This window comes from Hypomesus nipponensis, chromosome 20, assembly GCF_054491055.1.
Source record: "Hypomesus nipponensis isolate SF chromosome 20, ASM5449105v1, whole genome shotgun sequence".
NCBI classification, from domain to species: Eukaryota; Metazoa; Chordata; class Actinopteri; order Osmeriformes; family Osmeridae; genus Hypomesus; species Hypomesus nipponensis.
In genome coordinates this window covers 9,327,988-9,340,000 of record NC_140380.1, presented here as the reverse complement: position 1 = coordinate 9,340,000, position 12,013 = coordinate 9,327,988, and the positions used below count along the sequence as shown (strand labels likewise).

General features: G+C 51.4%; 2 protein-coding genes across 2 annotated transcripts in view; both read left to right on the top strand.

Annotated features, from left to right (window-relative positions):
• wwc1 (WW and C2 domain containing 1) overlaps window positions 1-2,290 on the top strand; it is a 24,648-nt gene extending 22,358 nt beyond the window's left edge. The window contains exon 23 of the mRNA XM_084684170.1: window positions 1,919-2,290. The gene's annotated coding sequence lies outside the window, so the exon portion shown is untranslated. The remainder of the gene's footprint in view (window positions 1-1,918) is intronic.
• A 1,390-nt stretch (window positions 2,291-3,680) lies between these two features.
• Window positions 3,681-10,979, top strand: rars1 (arginyl-tRNA synthetase 1). The gene is made up of 15 exons (XM_084683710.1): window positions 3,681-3,832; window positions 4,446-4,574; window positions 5,083-5,271; window positions 5,573-5,681; window positions 5,871-5,971; window positions 6,105-6,226; window positions 6,302-6,422; window positions 6,642-6,771; window positions 7,721-7,825; window positions 8,028-8,206; window positions 8,394-8,503; window positions 8,979-9,084; window positions 9,521-9,693; window positions 9,968-10,215; window positions 10,784-10,979. Exons 1-15 carry the CDS (start codon window positions 3,788-3,790, stop codon window positions 10,891-10,893), a joined length of 1,977 nt encoding a protein of 658 aa, XP_084539836.1. The 5' UTR covers window positions 3,681-3,787; the 3' UTR covers window positions 10,894-10,979.
• Window positions 10,980-12,013: the final 1,034 nt, after the last annotated feature.

Sequence of the window (12,013 nt, the reverse complement as noted above, 5' to 3'; positions counted from 1 at the left end):
CTCTGTTTTCGTGGCGTCGTTTAACTGTTACTAATAAGTGGACGTTGATAGCCTCGTTGAAACAGACACCAGCGCTTTCAGCGACACGTTCGAAGAGGCGCGCACCTCCTCCGGTCATCGTCCAGCAGCACATCCTCACTGTATCCAAGATGTGAATTCAGCACCTGGTGTCAAATAGTATTTGAAATCCTTTCAAATACACTGAGCCTTGTCTGTCGTGTTGGATGGGAGTCGGACTTGATCGGTAGTCCATTGTTATGTTGCTAGAGGCATCATCCACAAATCACCGATCATAATTTGAACCGATTTCAAAACGAGTGCGTCCACCCCGGGTCCGGTGAAAGGGTTATACACAGGTACTTCAGTCGACTGAACAAGTACACCAGTGTCTGATGATAAGTGTTCTGTGAGTGGATGTGTGTTTATATAGTCATGGCTGTCTAGAGTGGTGCGGCCCTTTCCTGTGAGTGTAAACACTACATACTGTATGGACAGTTAGTACCAGGTAGACGCCGTGACCCGACACAATCACTAGTCACACACACAGCATCGCATAGGAACTGCACTAACTGTCATGGAGACTCAGGTAGTTCGTGGGGCGGTTTGTTTAAGAGGGTAGGGCAGCACCAAGGAGTGGAGTCAGGGCAGCGAGTAGCAGCTCCAGCCCTTCCGTCCCGCTCCGGCACCATTGTCCCGTCGCCCCCCCCCCCCCCCTCAGATGAAGCCGTCGCGTTTGTTAGACTCGCGGGGAAGGGGAACACGCAATGTCCGTTGTCGAGGTTCAGTAGCATCGATGAACTCCTGGTCGTGTTTGTGGGGTCCAAACCTGAGGATCCACAGGATCCTGGTAAATCTCATCTGAACGTTTCCCCTTCCTTGTTTTTTTTTTGGGGGGGGGGGGGGGGACTCGTCTATTTTGTTCCTTGAAGTGTGGCCTTTTTTGTAGGACCGCCTCTATGAAGGACCGCTGGGACATCGTTTTTCATCTCTGACACACAAAACTGCATTTCCTCACCCTGTGAATCCGAGGTAGCAGATACCGGTGCTTTCCCGTTTTTCAGTTCTGGAATGTAACTAGAATAATCACCCGCTCGTATTTTTTTGGCAGGTTTAAACTGGAAGCTTAGCAGCTGAGATGAAAGAGATTTCGAAATCTCCAGTCTAGCATCGGAGGAGCTAACATCTGCTCAGACTACATTAGCCTCTATCTGGGGGCCTCTCCCTCCCTCTCTCCACCCCTCCCTCCCCTCCATCCCTGCCCTCCCTCATCTTCCTCGCCCATCTGAACCAGCCCTGCTCCATCCTCTCTGCTCCGCCCAGCAGTCCTACCCCAGAAGCTGCGTCTTGGTTCTGCTCTGTTCTCTGGGACGTCTTTTAGATAAAAACACACGGGTGGGTGGGAGGGGGTGTCAGGTCAGATCCTGGTCCTGATGGGCCCTGTGATCTCCAGACTAGCACCGCTAGCTCGCTTCCCCCCACGTTCCCAGGGAGACGGGAGATGAGAGGAGACATGTTAGTGGAGAGACGAGGCTGTGAGGAATCAAAGAGGGTTTTAACTAGGGCACAGGAGCCTGCTGCTAGCACTGCTGAGCGGTAGGAGCCTGCTGCTAGCACTGCTGGGAGGGAGGGAGGGAGGGAGGGAGGGAGGGGGGGAGGGAGGGGGAGGGAGGGAGGGCGGGAGAGCGAGCGGGAGAGCGAGCGGGAGGGAGGGAGGGAGGGAGGCAAGGATGATGGCACAAGCTTAGACAACATCCGAACACCCACTTTTTCTCTCTCTCTCTCTCTCTCTCTCTCTCTCTCTCTCTCTCTCTCTCTCTCTCTCTCTCTCTCTCTCTCTCTCTCTCTCTCTCTCTCTCTCTCTCTCTCTCTCTCTCTCTCTCTCTCTCTCTCTCTCTCTCTCTCTCTCTCTCTGTCTCAGGCTCCTTCTCTCTTCCTCATCTCTATATCTCTCCGCGTAAACACTCAATCATATATCGCATTGCGGATGAGACGGCTGGATGAAGACGTGAGGTGCGAGTCTGGGTCTCATACACGAGGTATAACCCAGAAGACCACACACAGGAGCACATATGTACTGTGAAGCTTGTAAGCTCGGGGCCGATGGCGTTCCGCCTTTGCTGCTCAGCGCTCAGACACGTATACCTGAAACTCTACCGCCTGAATCAAGAGAGAGCCAGACCCCTCACGCTACGTTAGGCATGTCTCCCCTCACCCTCCATCTGAGCAGTTTGACCCCGTGACCTCGGCCCGGTTGTTTATGTCATTCCGTGGTTCCAGGAAGCTGAAATGGCCTCCCCCCCCCCCCCCCCCCGCCCCGACGTGGGAATGCCGCTGTTTTGTCTCTGCTGTCCGCCATCGCCGAGTTGTCATCCCGTTCTTTCAGAATCAATGTTTTGCTTCAATCCCCGTTTGGTCCTCTGTCCTGGAAACACCTGGATACACAGGTGTGTTTCTTATTCTACGGCAGATAGACTTGAAGCGCACGACGTTACTTCACCACTAAAGAAAAGCCACTATCTATCTAAAGCACAGAGGTGTAGATGTGAAACGACATGAAGTGCATACTGTGAATGTCTCCCAGTCCCAGGCGTTGTGTCAGAGCATGCGTGCCTTGTGAGAGCTGAAGTGTACCCCACTGTTTGAAAAAGTGCACAAACGCAGACAGTTGAAGTTTGAAGACAATGTCTGAAGATGTTAAAAAAAACAATGCGTGCGGTTGGCATTTGTATGTGAACGGTTTATCAAACTGCACCGGATCTGTAAAAAAGATGACATATCAGTAAGCCCTTACATCAAGACCTCCTATTGGCTAGTGCAGTGTGGACGGAACACTACCGGCCTATGCTGTGTCTGATTGGTAAAAGGCCTGTCGTGATTGGCTTGTCGTTTTTTGTAACTTTCCAATCGGAAGGCTCTTATGTACTTCTGTAACAGGTTAAATGAATCGAGTTAACGCGGTCAGCGTTTATCGGATATGAATGTAGTTCTTGCTTCTAAGTCATTAGAATTCCTCATATTCAGAAACCAATGCTCTTTGTAGATATGAATGATTTGTCTTCATGTAGGTTATGACATTATAATTATTGTTTTGTTTGGAAGTTTCAAATGCATTTTATTTTCTTTGTTTGATTATCGTTTATTTTTTATTTTTATCTTGTTGTATTAAGGATGGTGATGACCCCGGTGCGTGTATGAGAATGACGATACGACAAATACACCATGTATTTATTGCACTTTGTGATTTCGGTGTGCTTTCTCTCTCTCCTTTCTCGCGAGACTCCCGAAAGCTGTGAATTTTATCATGGACACTGTATTGTTGAACCTGAGCTGTAAATATCTCACCAGCACAAACAATATGTTTTGTAGTTTCACAACAAATAAAAAAATGGTCTCTTCTGCTCTTTCCTGTGTTTTATCAAATTTTCTTCTTGTGTCATAAAGGAATACGCTTTATACACTAAAGAACAACATTGAGCTAATACATGAGCAATATTAGTATTCAGATATCTATGGTACAAAACGTTTTTTTTTTTTTTGAGAGAGATACAACACAAAGTTCATGAATTACAAACATACACGCTTCTTTTCACGGTAGCCCTGCCTGTGATGTTGACAGTGTCCACAAGATGGCGGTCATTGGAATCTCTAGCGGTTGGATCACAACAGCTTTTCTTCTTCGCTCCGTCTCTACTGCTCTGTAGCCGGTCTCAAACTCAAAACATTTAGTTACTTAGCCAAGTCACAAACATTTACTTTATTTATATACTTCTTCGCACTTTGTTTCAAAATGGGAGACCCGATAACCAAGTACACATCCCGTCTTCAACAGCAGGTCAGTCGGAATAGCTGACAGCCAGACTTGTAGGAATACAATATATACGCGTTTGCGCTAGCTGGCTGACCGCTGCTAGCACCATGTGGGTTCATTGCTGATGTAATACAGAGTAACTTTATCGTAGCAGCTAGATTTAATGAGCTATAACAACCGTTTCTGTTTGAATCGTTTTTCAATGTGACCTTCTGTCTTTTAAAACTAGTTGGTCAGATAAAGGACCAGTCAACTAGCAAGCTAGCTCAGAAGCTAATGTCTATGTTGCAGCAACTTGAGTAGTCCTACTGACACTGATCAATCTTGGCTTATTCAAACATGCCTAACATCTGATACGTCACACTAATATGTCAACGTGTACCATTCACTAATACATCATATCATGACATTTTATATCCACATATCCATACAGTAATTTATTAGGGTTAGTCATTCTGCTTTCCAGACACTTTCAGTTTTGATTTGATGTGGCTGTCATAAAAGTAGATCTGTCTACGCATTAACAAATGTCAGTCCAGGAAACGGCCGAAACTATATTACCTAGCTTAATCAATTGACAAGAAGCGCCCGGATAACATCAAACTGACATCAGTATTTACGGTTTCTCTCGGTGTAGGAATCGGACATCAAGACGCTTTCTGCGGAGATCGAGGGACTGAAGAACCCTCCGGTCTTGTCCCCTAACCTGGACGAGCTGAGAGAGGAAAACGCCAAACTAAAATACCGACTCAACATCCTCAAGAGAGTAAGTTGTGCATGGCCCTTCGATGTTGACTTTGCCTCACTTTACTGCTGTAAATAATGCTGTAAATTAATTTGTAGTCCGAATAGTCTTGCTAAATCATATCGATGGTTCACGCTCACGTTCTAACTCCTTGTTACCTGGGAGACCAATAAATGGTCTTAAAGATGTTTTGAAAAAGATTATGGTCTATCATCCGCAGTCGTCCCAAAGTTTGTGTTGAACTGGGATGACGGAACACCGTTATATATATTATATATTTTATTTATTGTATATTTTATTGTATATTTTATTGTATATTTTATTTTAATTGTATTCCACTTAGTATTGCTAGTTAACGTATCCTTGGTATAGTTAGACCACATATTTAAATGTAAGATTCCTATATGTTTATTGTATGCACCTTCCTGCCAAAGCAAATTCCTTGTCTGTGCAAACTTTCATGGCGAATAAATTCCTTTCTGATTCTGATTAACGTTGAGCCCTGCCCCCTCCCCCTCCCTCCCACCAGAGTCTACAGGAGGAGAGGAGCCAGTGCAGTAAGACCATGATGAACATCAACCAGCGTCTGCAGGAGGTGTTCGGGGAGGCCATCCGAGCCGCCTGCCCAGACCTAGAGGACCCTCCCCTGGCCGTCACCCCCAACCAGCAGGCCAAGTTCGGCGACTACCAGTGCAACAGCGCCATGGCCATGTCCCAGGTGAGGGGAACACCAGCACTGGTTCTGCCACAGAACCAAAGATCGACGTACTTAGATCTGTGAGAGTCAATGTTCACATGACGTAAACATGTATTTATTTAGCAGATACTTTGATTGGTTTGGGGTATGTTTATACGCGTACAGAGCAGCGGTTCTCGGGACCCACTGTCCCGCATGGTTGAGATGTTTCCCTGCAAACACCGAGAGGCAGTTAGCTCTCCAGGAACAGGGTAGGAGACCCCTAGACCACAGCGAGTGGAGTCTGACCATGTTGGGCTCGGGTTGGCTGGGTGTGTCTCAGATGATGAAGTCCAAAGGGCTGAAGGTGAACCCCAGGGAGATCGCAGAGAAGATCGTCCAGAACCTCCCAGACAATGAGCTCATCGAGAAGACGGAGATCGCTGGACCAGGTTAGTGAAATGAGATAACAGTGAAACGCTTTGAGGAAGTGATATGACAAGTTATTCAGCTACAGGGGATGGCTACAGGGGATGGCTACAGGGGATGGCTACAGGGGATGGCTACAGGGGATGGCTACAGGGGATGGCTACAGGTGATATTCTTCCTCCAGCTCCCTCTTGATACCTGTCCCTTTCCAGGGTTCATCAACATCCACCTGAAGAGGGCGTTTGTGTCCAAGCTGCTGACCAACCTGCTGGTCAACGGGGTCCAGCCCCCACCCCTGGCCTCCAGGAAGAAGGTGTGTGTGTGTGTGTGTGTGTGTGTGAGGCGGGGGGGGGGGGGGGGGGCAAGGCCAACACCATCAGCAGGAGAGGACCATCAGATATAGGATGTTGAGGCTGATGTGTGTGTGTGTGTGTGTGTGTGTGCAGGTGGTGGTGGACTTCTCCTCCCCCAACATCGCCAAGGAGATGCACGTGGGTCACCTCCGCTCCACCATCATCGGGGACAGCATGTGTCGCCTGTTTGAGTTCCTGGGCTACGACGTGCTGAGGTGAGCGCCAGGAAACCTCAACACACACACAGACACACCCCACCCTACCACTACTAAGCAGCCTGTGCCCCCCAGGTTGAACCACGTGGGGGACTGGGGAACACAGTTTGGGATGCTCATCGCCCACCTGCAGGACAAGTTCCCAAACTACCTGACTGTATCCCCACCCATAGGAGACCTGCAGGCCTTCTACAAGGTACACACACACACAGTCAGACACACACACACTCACACACACAGTCAGACACACACACACTCACACACACAGTCAGACACACACACACTCACACACACAGTCAGACACACACACACACACTCACACACACAGTCAGACACACACACACTCACACACTCACTGTGGTCATGGAGGTGGTCAGTTCAAGCCTGAATCTTCTCTCCCCCTTCTCTGCGTCAGGAGTCAAAGAAGCGTTTCGATGAGGAGGAGGTCTTTAAGAAGCGAGCGTACCAGTGCGTGGTCAAACTGCAGAGCAAAGAGCCTGAATTCATCAAGGCCTGGAACCTCATCTGTGACGTCTCCAGGAATGGTGTGTGTGTGTCCTGGATGAACTCACTGACAACTTATCTGATGTTCTAGAACTTTCATTTCTGTCAGTGTAGTGTACTGTATTGATTCGATCGCTTAATTGAAGTGTGTGTGTGTGTGTGTGTGTGTGTGTGGAAGGGCACAGCAGGCCCCAGGCTTCAGCATTGACAAGACGCAGCGGCCCATCATGTGATATCTGTGAGGAGTTACACCTACTCACCCCCTCTTTCTTTCTTTCTTTCTTTCTTTCTTTCTCCCTCCCTCCCTCCCTCCCTCCCTCCCTCCCTCCCTCCCTCCCTCCCTCCCTCCCTCCCTCCCTCCCTCCCTCCCTCCCTCCCTCCCTCCCTCCCTCCCTCCCTCCCTCCCTCCCTCCCTCCCTCCCTCTTTCCCTCCCTCCCTCCCTCTTTCCCTCTCTCCCTCCCTCCCTCTTTCCCTCTTTCCCTCCCTCCCTCCCTCCCTCCCTCCCTCCCTCCCTCCCTCCCTCCCTCCCTCCCTCCCTCCCTCCCTCCCTCTTTCCCTCCCTCTTTCCCTCCCTCTTTCCCTCCCTCCCTCCCTCCCTCCCTCCCTCTTTCCCTCCCTCCCTCCCTCCCTCCCTCCCTCCCTCCCTCTTTCCCTCCCTCCCTCCCTCCCTCCCTCCCTCTTTTCCTCCCTCCCTCCTTCCCTCCCTCTTTCCCTCTTTCCCCCTCCCTCTTTCCCTCCCTCCCTCTTTCCCCCCTCCCTCCCTCCCTCCCTCCCTCCTTCTTTCCCTCCCTCTTTCCCTCCCTCCCTCCCTCTTTCCCTCTTTCCCCCCCTCCCTCTTTCCCCCCTCCCTCTTTCCCTCCCTCCCTCCCTCTTTCCCTCTTTCCCTCCTTCCCTCCCTCCTTCTTTCCCTCCCTCTTTCCCTCCCTCTTTCCCTCCCTCTTTCCCTCCCTCCCTCCCTCTTTCCCTCTTTCCCTCCCTCCCTCCTCCAGAGTTCCAGAAGGTGTACACCTGTCTTGACGTGCACATCCTAGAGAGAGGAGAGTCTTTCTACCAGGACATGATGACTGCGGTGGTGCAGGAGTTCGACCAGAAAGGTCAGCCTTCCGCCGAACCCTCCCTGAACCACGCTCATCTCTTATTAATGGTGTCTCTGTGTGCGTGAGAGAGTCGCCCTGCATCTCCTCAGCGGTAGCAGGTGTAGTGTGCTCCCATGGCCACCAGGGGGCACTGCTGTACTAGGAAAATACTGATCCTCCACCTCTCGTTCTGTGTGTGTGTGTGTGCGTGTGTGTCCAGGCCTGGCACAGATGGACGAGGGCCGTAAGATCGTGTTCTCTCCGGGCTACAGCGTGCCCCTCACTGTGGTAAAGTCTGACGGCGGCTTCACCTACGACACGTCCGACCTGGCCGCCCTGCGCCAGCGGCTGTTCGTGGAGAAGGCCGACATCATCATCTACGTCACCGACAGTGGGCAGGTGAGGGGGCGGGGCCAGGCGACGGGGCGGGGCCAGGCAGGGCGCCACACCTTTGTGTAGCTGACGGCTTGTATCCAAAGAAATGTGTGTGTGGGGGGGGGGGGGGTTGAACCTGCGATCTTTAGATCTGGGTTGTTGTAAACACTGCTGTACCCATTCTCTGTGTGTGTGTGTGTGTGTGCGCCAGTCCTCTCACTTCCAGCTGGTGTTTGGTGCAGCTCAGATGATTGGCTGGTATGACCCCAAAGTGACCAGAGTGGAGCATGCAGGCTTCGGAGTGGTGCTGGGGGAAGACAAGTTAGTATCTCTCTCTCTCTCTCTCTCTCTCTCTCTGTCTTTCTCTGTTTTTCTCTCTCTCTCTCTCCCCCGTCTCATCCCTCCCTCTCTCTCTCTGCGCTATCAGCGAGGCCTCCTGCATCCGGCTATTCAATTAGAGGAGTCCTGGTTTATGAGTCAGTTAGCTGAATGTATGGAGGTGTTGTGTGCAGCTGTTCCTGGCTCGTTAGACAGAGCCCTCCCCTCCCCCCACCCTCGTTAATTAAATACTGTCCAGCACCCCCCTATCTCGAGGGGGGGGGGGGGGGCAGTAAACGCTCCAGGGGGTGATGGTGACTGTATGAGCTAGATGAATGTAAAGAAGGCCATTTCTTTTTAAAGGTATGTTTGTTTGGGGCATTTGTGCCTTTATTGTTTGTAAGTAGTCACAGTAGAGAGAGGCAGGGAGAGCTGCCGCAGTTAGCTGATCTAACCTGAGGTGTGTGTGTGTGTGCAGGAAGAAGTTCAAGACTCGCTCAGGAGACACGGTGAGGCTCATGGACCTGCTGGAGGAGGGTCTCAAGAGGTCCATGGACAAGCTGAAGGAGAAGGAGAGAGACAAGGTGAGGGACCTCCGCTCCAGGGCTGACACACAACCACTCTCTAACACACACACACACACACAAGCTCCAGTGAGTAAGGAGCCTTTCCCCTGTAGGAGCGGCTGCTTGCTGCTTGGGTTCTGTATCAGGCCTTTTAGTCAAGGATATCGAAAGTTACGCATGTTAGCGAGCGTGTGTAACCACGGTGCTCCCGGAGGCATCATCAATTTAACAAACTGAGGGAGAGAGAGACGCTTCTGAGCTCTGCTGGATGTTTTATTTGGTGAAAGCAGCAGGCAGCGCTAACCCCACCCATGGCTGCCTCCCCCCCTCCTCCTGCTGCGTTGGCCTGATGCCCAACCCTGCCACCTGCTCAGCCAGCACCCCCCTCCCTCCCTCTCCGCCTCCCTCCCTCTCCCTCCCGGTGCTTGATGGTGTGTTTTCTGCGCCCCCCCAGGTCCTGACCCCCGAGGAGCTGACCAAGGCCCAGCGCTCGGTGGCGTTCGGCTGCATCAAGTACGCCGACCTGTCCCACAACCGCATCAACGACTACGTGTTCTCCTTCGACAAGATGCTGGACGACCGCGGCAACACGGCCGCCTATCTGCTCTACGCCTTCACCCGCATCCGGTGAGTCTCGTCCGGGCAGCAGGGAGAGGTTGCCCCACCCCCTCATGCGCGCCTGCAGGGGGTCAGATGGCTGAGTGGTTGGGGAATTGGGCTACCAATCATAAGATTGCCGGTTCGATTCCCTGGCCGTGCATAATGACGTTGGGTCCCTGGGCGAGACACTTCAACCCTACTTGCCTCGGGGGGAATGTCCCTGTACTTACTGTAAGTCGCTCTGGATAAGAACGTCTGCTAAATGACTAAATGTAAACCTGTGCGTGCGTCCCCGGCGCAGGTCGATCGCGCGGCTAGCCAACGTGGACGAGGCGTCCCTGCGGAGGGCGGCGGGGACCACCGAGGTGCCGCTGGCCCACGACAAGGAGTGGAAGCTGGGCCGGTGCCTGCTGCGCTTCCCTGAGATCCTCCAGAAGATCCTGGAGGACCTGCTGCTGCACACGCTGTGCGACTACCTGTACGAGCTGGCCACCACCTTCACAGAGTTCTACGACAGCTGCTACTGCGTGGAGAAGGACCGGCAGACAGGTGCGCCGCGCCAACAGTCACGTCCAGCATCGTGACTCACCGACGCTCAGAAACCCCCCCCACTCCAGCTCTCTGTCGTGTTGTTTGCCAATCCTCTGAGGTGTTGGTTCTCCAGACTCATGCAGCGATTTTAAATCTCGCTAAGCATCCAGACTTGGTACTCTGCAGGGGGGGGGGGGGGGTGAGAGAATGAACACTGAGTGGGAAAAACACAGAGGGCATGCTAAGTAAGTTAGCGTAGCTAGAGCTATCCTTCCTCGTCAACATACCGAGTTATTAGCATACACCCCTTGGATTCAGATGCTAATTGTAAGTCCTATTTACCAAGGGTGAGTTAGCATTAGCATGCTATTGGCGTCCCAGGCTGCTTCCAAAATGTTAAGCTAGCGTAGTGTGAGTTATATTCCACAGCTGCACTTTAAGTGTGTTAGATGTGACGTTCGTCTTTTCATAAATGTTAAACAATGCTACTAACAAAGCCTGAGAAATGTGTAGGTCATTACCTGGGCTGGGGTGGGGCAGCAGCAAACGTCCGTACCAAAACATGTACCTTGTCTCTGTCTTCCAGGTGAGGTGATAAAGGTGAACATGGGCCGGATGCTTCTATGTGATGCCACGGCGTCCATCATGGCTCAAGGCTTCAACATCCTGGGCATCAACCCCGTCCAGAGGATGTGACCTCACCCGTGTTGCCATGGCTGCCTTCCATCCCAACATTTTTTTTTTTTATTACTGTAAATCAAATAAAAGGACTTCCTGTAAAACGATGTCGTCAGGGTTCTCTGCATGGGGGGGTCACAACTGTCGTCCTGGTGAGTTAAACACAACATGGTGTCATAAGGGCAATTACACTTGTAGAAGTCTACTTTAGATGAACAAGGCCACAATGACCTGGGTTCAAATCCAGCACAGAGCCCAGTGCCAAACATCTGTGGGCCCAGATCCCTGTAACCGCAGCGCACTCCCCGACTGTCCACATCCCTTCTCCCAACAGTCTCTCCAGGTATCCAACTGTCTCCTTCCAGGAACGACAGTTGGGAGAGGGGATCTGGACAGTTGGGGAGTCCGCTGCATATTGACATCTGAAACTTTCCAACTTTCATCTCTCTTCCCCCTCTTCCTCCTTCAGCATCAGGCCCAGTCCTTGTGAACCTGCAGTCCACCAGGCATACCGCCCCCTAGTGTTCAGTGGTGTCTCTGCAGCTCTACAGTGTCTGTACCTAGTTGGCTGGTGCCCCGGCAACACCCTCACCCCTAGCGCTTTTCCAAGATGAGTAAGGGGAGGAGGGCAGAGATGACAGTCACTGAGGATGGGAGACAGGAGGAGAGAGGGAAGGAGGGAGGAGAGGGGGAAGGTACACACAGCTGACTGCCAGATAATCCTCCTCCAGACCCGACCAGGCCCTCACCCACCCAACCTCACCCCTAGTGTAAATATGTGTAACCCTAAAGTTAATGGGTGGAACTTGTTAATCCTTACCACGGGGCAAATAGCACAGTCTTTTAGTTTAAGAGTTATAAATTGTTCTCATAAATACTCCCTCCCCCCCCCCCCTTATCAATCTTGTTTAATCGTCTCTTAACTCTGGTTCTTTATACCTCGCATTCACGTCTTAGTTATTCGCTGATATGATATTGTGACCGTCTCAAATTGCTTTGGGGGGGATAGCATAATGCGATCTGGGAGATGAATCAATGAGATATGTAAATATGTATTATGCAAATAGGGGATAAGTGGGCGTTTTGACGGCGTAGATAATTCGCCAAGCGTTTTGTAACTGTAGCAACAACAACAAAA

What these genes read in the sequence shown, in the direction of transcription:
- rars1 (XM_084683710.1), top strand. Translation starts at nt 3,788, where the DNA reads ATGGGAGACCCGATAACCAAGTACACATCCCGTCTTCAACAGCAG. An exon ending in CTGTGACGTCTCCAGGAATG is followed by an intron (nt 6,772 to 7,720) that starts GTGTGTGTGTGT and finishes TCCCTCCTCCAG; the next exon opens with AGTTCCAGAAGGTGTACACC. An exon ending in AGGAGAAGGAGAGAGACAAG is followed by an intron (nt 9,085 to 9,520) that starts GTGAGGGACCTC and finishes GCGCCCCCCCAG; the next exon opens with GTCCTGACCCCCGAGGAGCT.